At 39.6% G+C, this 14994-nt stretch overlaps 1 protein-coding gene across 2 annotated transcripts in view; it reads right to left on the bottom strand.

Annotated features, from left to right (window-relative positions):
• Positions 1-5373, bottom strand: part of LOC149774649 (PAS domain-containing serine/threonine-protein kinase-like) — an 88958-nt gene extending 83585 nt beyond the window's left edge. For both annotated transcript variants that reach the window (XR_016416780.1, XM_089945010.1), the window contains exon 1: positions 5300-5373. Coding sequence is in view for 1 of the 2 variants with exons in the window: in XM_089945010.1 (XP_089801136.1) it covers positions 5300-5319 (20 nt within the window). In the remaining variant the exon portion in view is untranslated. The remainder of the gene's footprint in view (positions 1-5299) is intronic.
• Between the last annotated feature and the right edge of the window lie 9621 nt (positions 5374-14994).

Genomic DNA, 14994 nt, shown 5'->3' with positions numbered 1-14994 from the left:
TGCGGATCACTTTAGTGCGAATCACTTTAGTGATCGAGGCGGTAATTGTGTATCCGTGGGAATCACCTGAAGTTGCTCGCGTTTAAATCCGCGTTGAGGAGCAGTCGAATCTAATCTGTAGATTGCGTTTCTCCCAGTTGATCTGGTTATGCTGGATATCTTGTGTGTGGTAACACTCCATATAGGATCAGTTGCCCTTTTTTTTCCTCCTTCGAGTTCGCCGGGTTCGTATAAATACCTAACGGTGACATTACCCAGCAACGGGGACGCTAGCGTTGAAACATGTCCGTGAATCACTTTAGTGATCGGGGGTATATATTTTTTTGTGATTGCATTTACAGGTTTCATGTTTGTTGTTCTGGTAATTTCATTATTCAGTGCGTGGATCACGTTTGGCAGTCTTGCAACCCATTCACGAGATCGTGTATCGTAAATAAATTCCCTCGCGTACTGGTATCCGAATAATCTCTCAGCGAGTGTTCTATTAAATCGCTCAACAATTGCCTGATCGCGATGAATTTCAGTATGTCCTCGTCGTATGGTAACGTTATGCTGCTTTGTCAACGATGACACCGCGCCCTGAAATTCCTTGCCAGGATCAACTTGTAATAATCGTGGCCAGTTTAGAGGCCCTCGCTGATAAATTCGCGAAAACGCAAAGGCGACTTCGGACGCTGTTTTTGTCATTAATGGTTCTGCTTCTTTGTATCTACTAGCAACATCAACTACTGTTAGCGCGTATTTGTACGTTTTTCTACGGACAGTATCATGAGGCAGGAATAGTATGTCAGCCTGATGAACTTCATTGGGGATACTAACATCAAAATGTGCAAAGTTGATTTGTCTCGGCGGCGGTAAGTAGATTTGCCATATTGCTTGTTTTGATAGCCAATTTTTGGCAGCCTCGCGTGTTACTGATGCCGCGTTGGCGAGTTTATTAATTGCTGAGTTACCTCTCCAATATCCGATTGGGGAATAATAAATCGCTTCCATGGTTATTAATTATCCAGCCCCGATTACTAATTTAGATTTCATCGCTGATCTTATTAACCAATTAGCGAGCGACTCTTTAAGTGATTTATTTTTTATGGCGCTTAGGGCATGAATTAATTTCACATCCGCGATATGCCTGTCTTGTAGATCTTTACTTCGATAAGCAATATCATGTATGTGACACGCTGCGTCGATAGCGTTTATCGGATACTCGCCGGGTTTGGGCTGATCGTTGCTGTCAAGCCTGATATCTAGTCGTGTTCCCGGACCGCAGTAATTGTATCCTGGGAGATGTTTTTCTCCGGGATACTTTCCCCAAGGGGTACCTGGAAGTCGTCCGAGGGCGGCTGCAATGTCACCACCTTGTTTTTTTTTTGAAATTTAAATTTTTTTGTGCCACATCGCGTACACGTACCTGAAGTTGCTAGTCTGTTATTTTTTGTTGTAACCGTTGTTAGATCATTCGTAGGGGTTCGTGCCCGACACTTCACACAATATAGATCCATAATTATTATTCTTTGTATACAAATGGAAATTACAGACTTTTCTGCGACGCGGCGAAGGGAGCCAATCAAGCATAATTCGGTGTTGCCAAATTCTATCAGAATGATTATCATTGGACCGTCAGGATCGGGTAAAACGCAGTTGTTGCTGAACCTGATTATGAAGTGGATGAAGTGGGATAAGCTATATTTGGTAGCACCATCTGTAGACGATCAGCGATGCTATAATGTTATAAAAGATTTTAATGAGAGTGCAAAAGCGCTGAGTGACGAGGATGTAGTTGAATTTATCACTGATATCGAAGAAGCGCCATCCGTTGAAGACCTCGACGGTGAAAAAAATAACCTAGTAGTGTATGATGATGTGATGCTGGACAAGCAAAAAAATCCTGCAAGAATATTTTCCCGGGGTCGTCATAAAAACACCGATGTGATTTATGTTACTCAACGTTACACACAAATACCAAAAGTAATCAGGGATAACTGTAATCTTCTTGCGGTGTTTAATGGAGTTGATGTTCACACGCTGAGAAATATTCATCAAACCTGGTGTAGCGGCGATATGGATATTAATAAGTTTAAGAATTTCTTTAGTCGCGCTCAAAGAAACCAGCACGGATTTGTGACAATAAATTTACACGACCCGCGGACACGATACCGCGTCGGCCTTGATACACTATTTGCGACATAAAAATGTTTTCTTGGAAACTCATTTCGTAGAGCAGCAGAGGGGGCGCAAACTACACCTGATTTTTCGATGATACCTCACCGTGGAAATTATGTCGGATACGAGTCGGATTTATTGAAGTAACTCGCGTTATATCAGCGGAAATACACATTTTTTTTTGTCCTGTATTCTGAATAGAAGGGTTATTTCGTCGAAATAAGCCCTCTATCGAATAGTTTCCGTGGGGAGGGCTTATTGTGCAAAAAGCTTTTGGTCTGTTCGCCCCCTCTGCTGCTTAATGTCATCAGTATCTCAAAACAAGCGTAATTAAGCCATGAGATAAATGGCGCACGAACCATGGACAGGCACAAAGTTAGGACAGTCTAGCTTTAAATATCAGCGTTGATTCTTAAAAAGGTCGAGCGAGAAAACAGGAATCAGAGTACAATTTTAATGAACTGGATATTTCATTCATATCTTTGGAGATACGTTGCATTTTTAATGTTTACTATTTCCTGCTGCTACAACAGACACACAGAAGATGGTAGGTTGAGTCCTCACATGCAAGTATGCTATCATGCCTTAAACCATAGCTCAAATAACAAAGTCACTGATCTAAAGTCAGGTCAGAACCATTTATAAAAATGTTCTCACATTCAGCAAAGATTATGATTTCATGCAACATCCATTACTTGTCCTGAGAGCTTAGTTTATAATATGTAACTTAATAGGTACCAGAAATATGCTGACATAATTAAATGCTCCAAATTAAAAATGTTTCTCGCATCAGCGTTGATTCTTAAAAAGGTCGAGCGAGAAAGGAGAGAGGTAACCCCCATATTGTTATGTAGTACATGTATGATAAGTAAATTGTAAGCAGCCATACGAGCTCTTGTGATGATGAATAAATGCGAACACACCATGTGCCTCAAACTCTAATCGTTAGTCTGTGTCTCAATCTTAACTTGGAATACATTTTTTAACTGGTACCCGGTTGTTCATTTTATTACCAGGCTTATAAACAGGCGGGTACCCAAAAAACCGCTGGCATCTTTACTCATGTAAATATTGCATGTGAACATGTGATATATATTGCATGTGAACATGTGATATATATATATAATGAATCAAAACTGCTTCATCTAAATTTAGTGTTATGATACATCACACATCCTTAGTGATCAGTGAAAGACCAAAAACAAAAGAATTTGGATGTACTTTTGTATATCTTAGTCATTTAACATGGTGACCAATGACTGTTTCATTTATGTATATTCTGATACAAATGATTATATACACTCATATTCTGAATCTATATTTTTTCTTCATTTATGTATTCATTAACGAGCAGAAGGGAATCGAACAGTTATCTGAACTTTTTGCACAAAACAGGAATCAGAGTACAATTTTAATGAACTGGAAATTTCATTCATATCTTTGGAGATACGTTGCATTTTTAATGTTTACTATTTCCTGCTGCTACAACAGACACACAGAAGATGGTAGGTTGAGTCCTCACATGCAAGTATGCTATCATGCCTTAAACCATAGCTCAAATAACAAAGTCACTGATCTAAAGTCAGGTCAGAACCATTTATAAAAATGTTCTCACATTCAGCAAAGATTATTATTTCATGCAACATCCATTACTTGTCCTGAGAGCTTAGTTTATAATATGTAACTTAATAGGTACCAGAAATATGCTGACATAATTAAATGCTCCAAATTAAAAATGTTTCTCGCATCGTTACTTACAACTGACCTGTCATACACGTACTATACAATAACTACAAGAAGGACACATGTCTCCTTGCTCACATGACCTATTTAAGAATAAACGCTGATATTTAGCTCCGGCATACGACTGTGTATCCCTATCAAACGTTTGATTTAATATCATACCTTTAAGAAATGCCAAATCATTTTCCCACACTATCACTCGAAATGGCCCTGATCATGCCCGCTTAATACGCAAGAAACAACGCGCTGAATGGAATACTACCTTCTCATTGGCCAAATGAAAATAAGTTATAAATAAAGACAGGACGCCATTTCCGTTTAACCAATAACAGGACAGTATTCCATTCAGCAGGATTTCACTTGCATGGTAAGTGTGCGCGATCAGGGCCATGTTGAGCGGTAGCATGGGAAAATAATTTGGCATTCCTTAAAGGTATGATATTAAGTCAAACTTTTGATAGGGATACAGATGAATGACTGAACGAAATATCGGTACCAAATTTATTAAGCTATGCAAAAGCATAGCTTGAAATATCAGCGTTTATTCTTAAAGAGGTCGCCCAAGCAAGGGGACGAGTGTCCTCCTTTGTAGCTATTATATAGTACATGTATGACAGGTTGTTGTTGTTGCTGTGGGGGTTTAACGCCATTTTTCAGCACATGATAGGCTATGCATGGCGGCCAGTATTAATGGTGGAGAAAGAACCCGGAAAAACCCCAGGAAGAACCACCGACCCACGAGAAGTTACTGGCTATCTTTCTCACATACCCATATTGGCTGAATCCTAGACTCGAACCCACGCAGACAGACGTTTGATGGCAGTGATCCGTAACGGAAAGCGCTTTATACCACTCGGCCACTCAGGGCCCCTGTATGACAGCTTAATTGTAAGCAACGATACAACCCCTTGTGGCGGAACTATGGTAGAGTTCGACAAACAATAATAAGAGTCAATTCAAAACTACATTTTTAAATGCATCAAACCGGTGTCAAGGGTGTAGAACAAAAACTTCATAACCAACCTGTCCTATACATCATATGATCGAAAATGGGGAGCTGTTGTGGATGCTCCTTTGATGTATTACGTATAAGAAAATCGTCGAGAAATTTTAACAGATATGAAAATTAAATACCGTATACTTAAAACTTAAAATGCTATCGCTTAAGTTTTAAGTGTCCAGAAATGTCAGCGTTGCCCACCCGGAGTGTTGTATCTGCATCTTTTCCACGCTTATAAATATTAAAAATCACCGGATCGAAAGTGAGAACTCAAAAGTAAAATGTGTCTCGACAATGTCTGTTCAGAAGCACTGTAAGTTTACGCAATCCACAAAAAAATATATCTATTTTAAATTGCTCATCGTTTGAATTTTAAATCCTAGGTACGTTAATCACCTGTTCAATTCATCCGCCATTCCCGAGCAACGTAAGTTTCAAATAGCTGTGACCTTTGGTAAACGCCGACCAATCATAACCTGCAGCATCGAAAAAGATAGAAGTATACCAAGTATAAAGGGAGCAATCATTTTATATTCTTTGCTAGTTCATTTTCCAAAACAACACGATTGAAGTTTTGGGTCTATTTATTCTTATCGTGTTGTGTTATCTTCTCAGCACGATCGATGAATAAAACGTAACGTTTGACTAACAATAGAGCAAGGAACAAAATGTATATTTGACCAACAATAGAGCAAGATACAAAACCTATATTTGACTATTGTAAGAATGCTCATAATGATTTACTAAATGAAAAATAAACGGCATATCTGAACAAATGTATGTGCACACCTATCATATGAAAATGAATAAACCTTGGGTGGTAAATAATCGATACTATCAGCAATTGTAGGTTAATGATTGCACCTACATTCATGTATTAGGCTTACAAAACATACCTCTTCAACAAGACATAATGAGAAAGAATTAGCACATCAAATGGGGGGGGGGGGGTTTGCTAACACGCAGAAAGATAATGACAGTACGTTTGTGTCGTGTTCTTTATTTATGTGTTTTCATATAATTTACTGAGCTCCAGATCATTCATTTTAATTTCCAATCACCGTACGAAACCAGTTTTAACTCCGCCAGCGTACAGCTAACATAGCTACCCACTGACGTTTCGGTAAATAGTATCTTAGTCATTGCGGTACATCACTGACGTTACGGTGAACTAGTATATTAGTCATTGCGGTACATCAGTGACGCTACGGTAAAATAGTCTATTAGTCATTGCGGTAACTCAGTGACGCTACGACGAAATAATCTATTAGTCATTGCGGTACATCAGTGACGTTACGGTGAAATAGTCTATTAGTCATTGCGGTACATCAGTGACGTTACGGTGAAATAGTATATTAGTCATTGCGGTACATCAGTGACGTTACGGTGGAGGAGTCTATAAGTCATCAGTGTTAGCAAGCATAAGGAGTATAAATGGTGGAACTTATGGATAACTAAAATAATGTGTTTTTTTTTTAAATAATCGTATTAGTTTGCAAACAACAGCTATATAGGCCAATGCAGAGCTGCTAATTTACTGCATTAATATTGCATATACTTACCAACCCACTATTATGCATAGCGTGCCATAAACTCTTACCTGACCGACTGCACACAATGTACACCACTCTTTCAAGCAAACTAAACCGGTGAAGGAAAGAGATATACAACATATATAATTTGTAGTTACTTCAACCGAGATGTATTAAACACGATCATTACTGCACGTTATTCAATAAGGTTTGTGTTTGTTTTCTTGTTAATTGGTCCATGGTGTTCTAATAAATTTGGGAGGGGGTTGCTTTACGACAACCTTTTTGGTTATTTGGTTTAATTATTTCTATTTGTTGTGTGTTTATCTTTGATTCTTCGTCAAGATTTCCACTTTACTGAGATTAACACTGTTCCGTTTCGATAAAAACAAATCTTGGTTGAACATAAAAGGATACGTTTTTTTATATGTGTACCAAGTGTAGGTGTATTGTTTTCACCAGATTAAGTTCAAACTTTTCGATATTTGCTGAAAGTCCCAAGTATGCTTTTTCACATCTCACTAATAAGGGTTACTATAAAGGTGAAATAAAGGTTATCGCTTTCAGGAAGAAAAACGTACACTTTTTAATTTCAATGTCTGCCCTCTCATCCAATATTTTCTTTATACCTTTTGTTAATACATTTTTTTTGAAACGATGTTTAAATCATTTCGCTCCGTATATTTGTTCTTTCTTTATATCAGCTCCTGTGGTATAATGATTAGAGCGTCCGCCTCGGAAGCGGGAGGTCGTGGGTTTAAACCCCTCCGAGTCATACTACATACTTAGAAAAATGGTACTAACAACTACCTCGCTTGGCGCTCAGCATTAAGAGAGTAGTGTTAAGACTGGTCGGACTGGTGCCAAGATAATGTGCCTGGGTGAGACATCATGCTACGTGTCTGCGGCATGATGCCGCAGTGCTAGACATCACTGTAAACTGACACACTGCAGACATTGTAGCGACGTGACTGAAAAATTGTAAAGCTACGTTAAAAATCAAAATCACACACACACACACTCACACAATCTCTCTCTCTCTCTCTCTCTCTCTCTCTCATACCTCGGTTGCCTTCTGTTATGCCTATCACACATTTAATAATCACTGGGTGGCGTCAACGCCTGTAGTTAGGAACACCGAATGTACTTCGACCTTGTCGACGTACATACATGATGCAGCACATCTGTCCTCCGAGTTTGGCTCAGGCTTCTGGAGACAACGAAAAGAAGATGAATAACTTAATTTTATCATACCATTTATTCAGACATATAGACTGGTACAAATGATATCACATGACGCAGTAAAAAAAAATTTTTACGTGAAGGTAACCAGTTTCAACTGATATACTCGTTGAATCTATATCGGTCAAACAATGCTGTATTTTATCGCTATAATTGGATTTTTTTAAATAAAACAAAAGAAAAAAAAAAAACATGCAGCGAACGCTTACTATCAATAACTTGGTTAGTAGATCCAATATAGTTTTATGGGGATTAGACAGTTTTATTTTTCAAACCAGTTATAAGCGTCTGTTCGTTTATTATTGTTGTTCTATCCAACGAAACTATGACTTCCATTTGGAAAATTTATTTTAATCGTAATTCTTTTCCTACAAGTATTCCTTTGTTTACTGAATACATAGCAGCTCGTCAAGTTTAAAATGTCCCTAAGCAGCAGAGAGACTGAGCCCACCAACTATTTCGTCCAACAGGACCATCTATCGAAAACTTTTCTGATAGAAGTTCTTATTTCACAAAAATAACCCTTCTAGCCAGAAACTATGATGACTAAATCCTCTTTTCTGGCTAGAAGGGTTATTTCGACAGCGATAACTCACTATAAAAAATGTTTCTTGACCGGGGGTGACGTCAACGAAACACTTTGTGGCTCAGTCTCTCTGCTGCTATCATGTAAAATATTTTAGGATTTTTAGTTAAAAAATGTATCTAACCCAACTCGATACCGTGTCCGAGGATCATGTAAATTTATCGTCACAAACCCGTGTGGTTTTCGCTGTGCATGACTGAAGAAATTTCTGAATCTATTTATATCCATGTCACCACTGCACCAAGTCTGATGAATATTTCTCAGCGTGTGTGCGTCAACTCCGTTAAACACTGCAAGAACGTTACAATTATCTCTGATCACTTTTGAAATTTGTGTATACCGCTGAGTCACATAAATGACATCAGTGTTTTTGTGTCGACCACGGGAGAATATTCTGGCTGGATTTTTTTGTTTATCCAACATTACATCATCGTACACAACTAAGTTGTTAATTGATCCATCAATGGCGTCGACGGATGGAGCTTCTTCGATGTCAATTATAAAATCAATAACATCTTCGTCGTTTATCGATTTTGCACTTTCGTTAAAATCTTTTAGCACTTGATAACACGGCTGATCGTCCACTGACGGGGCTATCAAATATAATTTATCCCACTTCATCCACTTCATTATTAAATTAAGTAACAACTGCGTCTTACCCGACCCAGATGGACCTATGATAATCATTCGGATAGAATTTGGTAGCACTGAGTTATGCTTGATTGGCTCTTGTCGCTTTGTCGCGGAAAAGTCAGTGATTTCCATTAGATATATCATAAAATAATATGGATTTATATTGTGTGAAATGCCGAGCACGTACCCCAACTACGGATACGACAACAATTACAACAAAAAATAATCGACAAGCGCTTACAGGCAAGTGTGAACGATGTGGCACAAAAAAATTTAGATTTATTTTAAAAAAAGCGGAGGTGATATCGCAGCCAAGTTAGGAAAATTACCAGGAGCACCGTGGGCTAAATACCCAGGAGAAAAACATCTTCCAGGATATAATTACTGTGGTCCAGGAACCCGACTTGATATCAGACTTGATGCTCAGGATCAACCAAACCCCGGTGAGTATCCGATAAACGCTATTGATCGCGCGTGCCATGCTCATGATGTAGCTTACCGAAGCAAGGATTTGCAACAGCGCCATCTCGCGGACGTGAAATTAATTCATGCGTTAAGTGTCATCCCTGATAAATCTATCAGCGAAAGGTTAACATCCTGGTTGATAAAATCCGCAATGAAAGGTAAATTAGCGTTAGGTACTGGTATATAATGGAGTCGATTTATTATTCCCCAAGCGGATACTGGAGAGGTAACGCAGCAATTGATAAACTTGCCAGCGCGGCATCAGTAACACGCGCGGTTGCCAAAAATTGGTTATCCCGACAGGCAATATGGCAAATTTATCTACCGCGCCCTAAACAAATTCATTTCGCGCATTTTGATGTTAGTGTACCAAATGAGGTTCATCAAGCTGATATATTATTTCTGCCACATGATACTATCCGAAGACGCACATATTAGTACGCGTTAACCATAGTTGATGTTGCCAGTAGATACAAAGATGCGGAACCGTTAACAACTAAAACAGCATCTGAGGTTGCTTCTGCGTTTGAAAGAATTTATCGGCGAGGACCTCTGCGATGGCCAAATTTATTACAAGTTGATCCTGGCAAAGAATTTCAAGGTGCGGTATCATCGTTGATGAAACAACATAACGTCACCATACGACGAGGACACACTGAAATTCATCGTGATCAGGCAATTGTTGAGCGATTCAATCGAACACTTGCTGAGCGGTTATTTGGATATCAATACGCGAAGGAATTTATTCAAGATGCGAGATCGCGCGAATGGGTTGCAAGATTACCAAGCGTGATAACTGCGCTAAATAATTAAATAACTCGAACAACCAACATGAAACCTTCCACGTGATTCTTCAGCGCAGCCGATACTGGGTAATGTTACTGTAAGATATTTATATGAACCAGGCGAACTTGAAGGTGGTAAACGAAGAGCGACTGATCTCATTTGGAGTGTTACCACACATAGCATATCCACCGTGACAAGATCCACTGGCAGACCAGCAATCTACAGGTTGGATTCAACTGCTCCTCAAAGCGGATTCACCCGTGAGCAACTTCAGGTAATTCCCGAGGACACACAATTGCCGCCAAAATCACTGAAGTGACTTAACTAGCGCTGGCACCCCGACGTCGATTACACTCAAGACAGGTCAACATGACATTATCACGTGTATGACCGCGACTGTTATCTTTTCTGTCTACGGTAAATTGTCTTGAATTTTTATTCGAATGCTGCCATAGCATTATACAATTACAGCTCGCGCAGTGATTATTCTGTTGTTGTTTCAGCGCAACGACGAAGTCATCGTCAAGATCAAAATCGCGATTTTTTTTTTGTCACTCTGTTTGTAACCGGCGAGTTTTTTTCTTATTATGTTGCTGTTGTTTTCATTATTAATTTTATCAGCGTTTGATTCATTCAAGACAATTCTTCGCAGTTGAGATATTCTTCTGACTCTGGACACCGCCAAGTAGACTAAGTTTGACCATTCGATTCGATCATCAATGATCCAGACAGTTGTATCAGAGATAGTCAGTCCTTGAGAACAATGAATTGTCATTGCGTATCCTAGCGTCCACGGGGATTTATTCATCGCTAGTGCATCCTCAACAGCATCGATGTCAACTAGCACAATATCATTCAATACTAAATTCTGTTTCTCTGTCTTTCCTGGAATATCAACATCAATATTTTGTAACCGCGTATCAGTTGGTCTATAACATAACGGCGTTGGCAGCATTGGAAACTTTTCTTGTTGCAACCGAAATAGCTCTTGTTGAAGTGTGTCTCTGACTATCTTTCTACTTGCCACTATCAAATCGTCTGGTTTCCACATCGAGTCACTCATCGAAGTTTCAGGAATCATCTCGCGCATGATTTCACATTGAATTTTATTCGGTTGTAGCCTGATTAGTGTTTTAAATTCTTTCAGCGTTGCATCAAGTGCTCGGTAATCATCAGACACTTCTTCGTGATAATCAACAAAATTCCTCAGCCAATCATGCGGAGATGCGCCGACAAACAGAGGTGGTTGACCGTGATCGCCGTACATAATCACTGCGGTATTTTTCGTTAGCAGCCAATCAAGAAATGTTTTTAACGTTTCCAGCGGCACCGTACATATCTCATCCCAAATTATTATATCATTGATATATTTTGTGCCCATTCGATCTGACGTCCATACACCGCCGCTGTATTTGAAAAAGCTGTGATAAGTACAAGAATTGACTCCTCGCTGTTTCATCTCTCTGGCAAGTCTGTGTGTAGGTGTTAGCACAATCAAATCTGAATTCCGAAATAATTCAATCTCTCGAGTTGTTTTACTAGACCCACCCGGCCCGTTCAAATAAACAGTTTTATGTCTGGTGATTGGATCATCCACAGACGGTGCGGAAGATATTTCTGGCATTGTTGATTAATAATAATCGTCCTCGATTGCAACATCAGCGGATTCACAATACTCGTGCAACATCTCGGCTTTTATTCTCCACGAACCCCATTCATCTCCGCCGCAGAATTTAATTATATCGGTCAGTGATTCTGAATATTTCTTGTCGATGTAAAATGAATCCGTGGCAACTCTGACTGCGTTACCAGGAAATCGATTTACCATCGATAACAAATTTATAGAAACATAAGCCAGCATTGAAGATCTCAAATGTGTGTATTGAGGCGATTCTCCGTCGATATAACTTACAATTGTGCCCAACTTTTTCCCGTCGGACAAGAACACATCCTCCCTGTTACAAAATATGTCTCTGGCAACCGCGTCGGCGATTATAAAATCCAATTCAGCTTCATCGATAATCAACCGCGAGTGATGCATTTTATGATCAAATGCTGCACCCTGAGTAAATTTACCGATTATTCTTCGTCCAAGATCTTTCGCTGTGCTTTCACTGTTTTTGAGTTTGATCTTGAGAATTTTAGGAGCCTCACTAACAATGACATCCATTGGGGTATTTGGACACTCTCGTGCATACTCGCCGATAACTTCTTCGAGGGTAACACGCTCCGGTGTTGGCAACCAAACTGATGTCTGCGGTCGATAACATATGATTGCTTCGCTGACAGTCAACGATACCAGTATGCCGCTGTCAAGCATGTATCGCAATAACACTATTGGTACCCAGCGCTTTTCGACGAAGTGTCTGCCAAACCAAACATAACAAATCGGATGAAGTCCCGCAGCAAATTCAAACGAAGTCACACGAGCAAATCCTGTCAGGTCAGCGTCGGGTAAACTGCCGTTTACGGCGACTCGTGTCATCGAGTTCGTTGGGTGTCCAAACCGCGCAAAGTATTCGCGGCACTCGCCGTTCCCGAGAAAGCTTCCTGGGTAGCAGGCAATCATATCCACGGAAATCATATCCCGGTAGTCATACCGGGTATTCCACAACCCGCCATGACCATACTCGACACAACTTAATTGTATATCCGAAAGAAACTGACTTCGGGTTGGTCTCCACGAATTTCTTTCTCTGGCGGCGTGAGCGGTAACACTTGGAACTGTAAAACAATTAACCAATAACTGTTCATCGCTGGCATTTCTCATGTACGTTTTTGCGAGTTTTTTCATTTGTTGGTGCAACGATTCTGTTCTGTATAATTCTCCGTTGGGTCTCACAAATTGATCATACTCGGAATCTTCAGAGCTCCTAAATAACCAAACCGACACAGGGTCGGTTTTACTCAGCGCGTAAATAACCTCGTATATGTTTCCAGAATAAAACTTGACAACACGGTCTCGTGGAAATATTGTAACTGCATCAGTCCACGCGTGCGAATTATGATCAATAATTTCAATCGGTGTTCCTGATTTTTTATAATGCTTCGAATTATATAATATCTCTCCGGTTAGTGTTTTTACTGCTATTGAGCATTTTAATTTACTTGATAGCGCAGCAACATCATTTATTGTTGCCCCGGTATCCTTAACCGAATCGCCCCAGGCTGTTATTTTTTCACGTCGCAGATCGGTTAAACCGTTTCCTCGTTTTGCGTTTTTAAAATGTTCCATTACTCGCTCGGCTACACAATTCAACACCAACGACGTAGTCGTCGACGCAGTCATTCGCATCGGAGCGAGTTTATCAATTTTTGGTTTTTTTACAGGATATATTCCATAAATGACTGCGGTTACAGGATACGCTCGAGCGTAATATGGTATGTCAATCCCGGTCAGCATTCCTGGTTTACAATTGCTGCTTAACAGAGCGGTCTTTCCGTTAGCAAGAAGAGGGTCGAGTTTGTCACGGATAATCCACGTATCGTCTTCAACGTTGACAATAAATTTTATTCTGAAAAAATATTTCTTTTCACGTTGATGAAAATCAATATAATCAATAATTGTATTTGCTCGGGCATCAGTCATTGTAGCATCGATGATGTCCTCATCGATGACATCGTCAACGTCGCGGATAATTTTAAATGTCGACCATACATGAGATGCGCCGTCGTCGCGGAATTCTTTCTTACCCTCGTTGATAATATCGAACAGATAAGTTAGATGCCGTCGTCGTGGATCCGGGTTTAGCCTGTCAAGATCGAATCTCCCGGCGCCAGCTGCGGATAACCTCGAAAACTCCTCCATGTTATATTTAAGACAAATATTTAAATAAGAAAATATTATATATACAATGAACAACTGCAGATGGTTAAAAGTTGGATCTGTAACAGTCTGTGGTAAGCCCTGTAGGAAGGAATTCTGCGGTGAACATATACAGAGCATCAAACGAGGAAGCACAGGACCTATTCGTTGCCTGCGATGTGGCATTGGTGTCAGAGGTAAAACACAATTATGTGCGGGGTGTGAGGGGAAACGATACCGTGAACTCAAGCGATATTACAATAAAAAAAAATAACGGAGACGCGCTAAAATCCGAGAGTGATTATATAACTAGGTTTTCAGACAAATTATAAATTAGACAAATACATGAAGTATAAATGAATCAAGAATTTGTCTCACATCCAACCATTAAGAATTACGAAACATCACGACAGGGAATAGTGAGACATCACAGATTGAAAAAGCCAGTTGGTGTTGTTCATAATGCTGGTTATCTAAAATTTAAGGTTTCTGGGGGTAAAAACTATCATATTCACAAGTTTGTGTTTGAGGTATTTAACGGTGAGATCAAAAAAGGTCTTGTAATTGATCACAAAGATAATAATAAACTTAATAACTCACTTCAGAATTTGCAAGCCATTACCCAGAGCGAGAATTCTGCACGAGGTGGCACTGGTAAATTTGCAAAAATCCCCAGAGCTGTAAGATCTCTCAACAAAAATACTAATAAAGAAAATATATTTCGCTCAATGAGCTTAGCTGCGAAGTATTTTGGTATTGGATCGCGTTCGGTTCAACGTGTCGCAGAAAATGTTATCAAATCAACTTTTTCAAGTAAGTTTGATAGCTGGATCATATTTTATTATGTAGATAACTCTGCAGCGACTGCGCGAAAAGTCAATGATACAATTATTCCCCCGTTGTCACCTTACAGGTACGAGCAGACGATTTTCTGCACAAGGAAGTAAATAACTTCCCCTTATTTCCCCTTGACAGCGTCAAGGTGACAGCACAAGAATGATTTTATCCCTTTGATTTTATCAAAGCAAACGCGTATTTATCT

This window comes from Sinohyriopsis cumingii, unplaced genomic scaffold (assembly GCF_028554795.1).
Source record: "Sinohyriopsis cumingii isolate HCF-2022 unplaced genomic scaffold, ASM2855479v2 utg000160l, whole genome shotgun sequence".
NCBI classification, from domain to species: Eukaryota; Metazoa; Mollusca; class Bivalvia; order Unionida; family Unionidae; genus Sinohyriopsis; species Sinohyriopsis cumingii.
The sequence above is the reverse complement of the archived record's forward strand: the minus strand, read 5'-3'. Positions and strand labels throughout refer to the sequence as shown.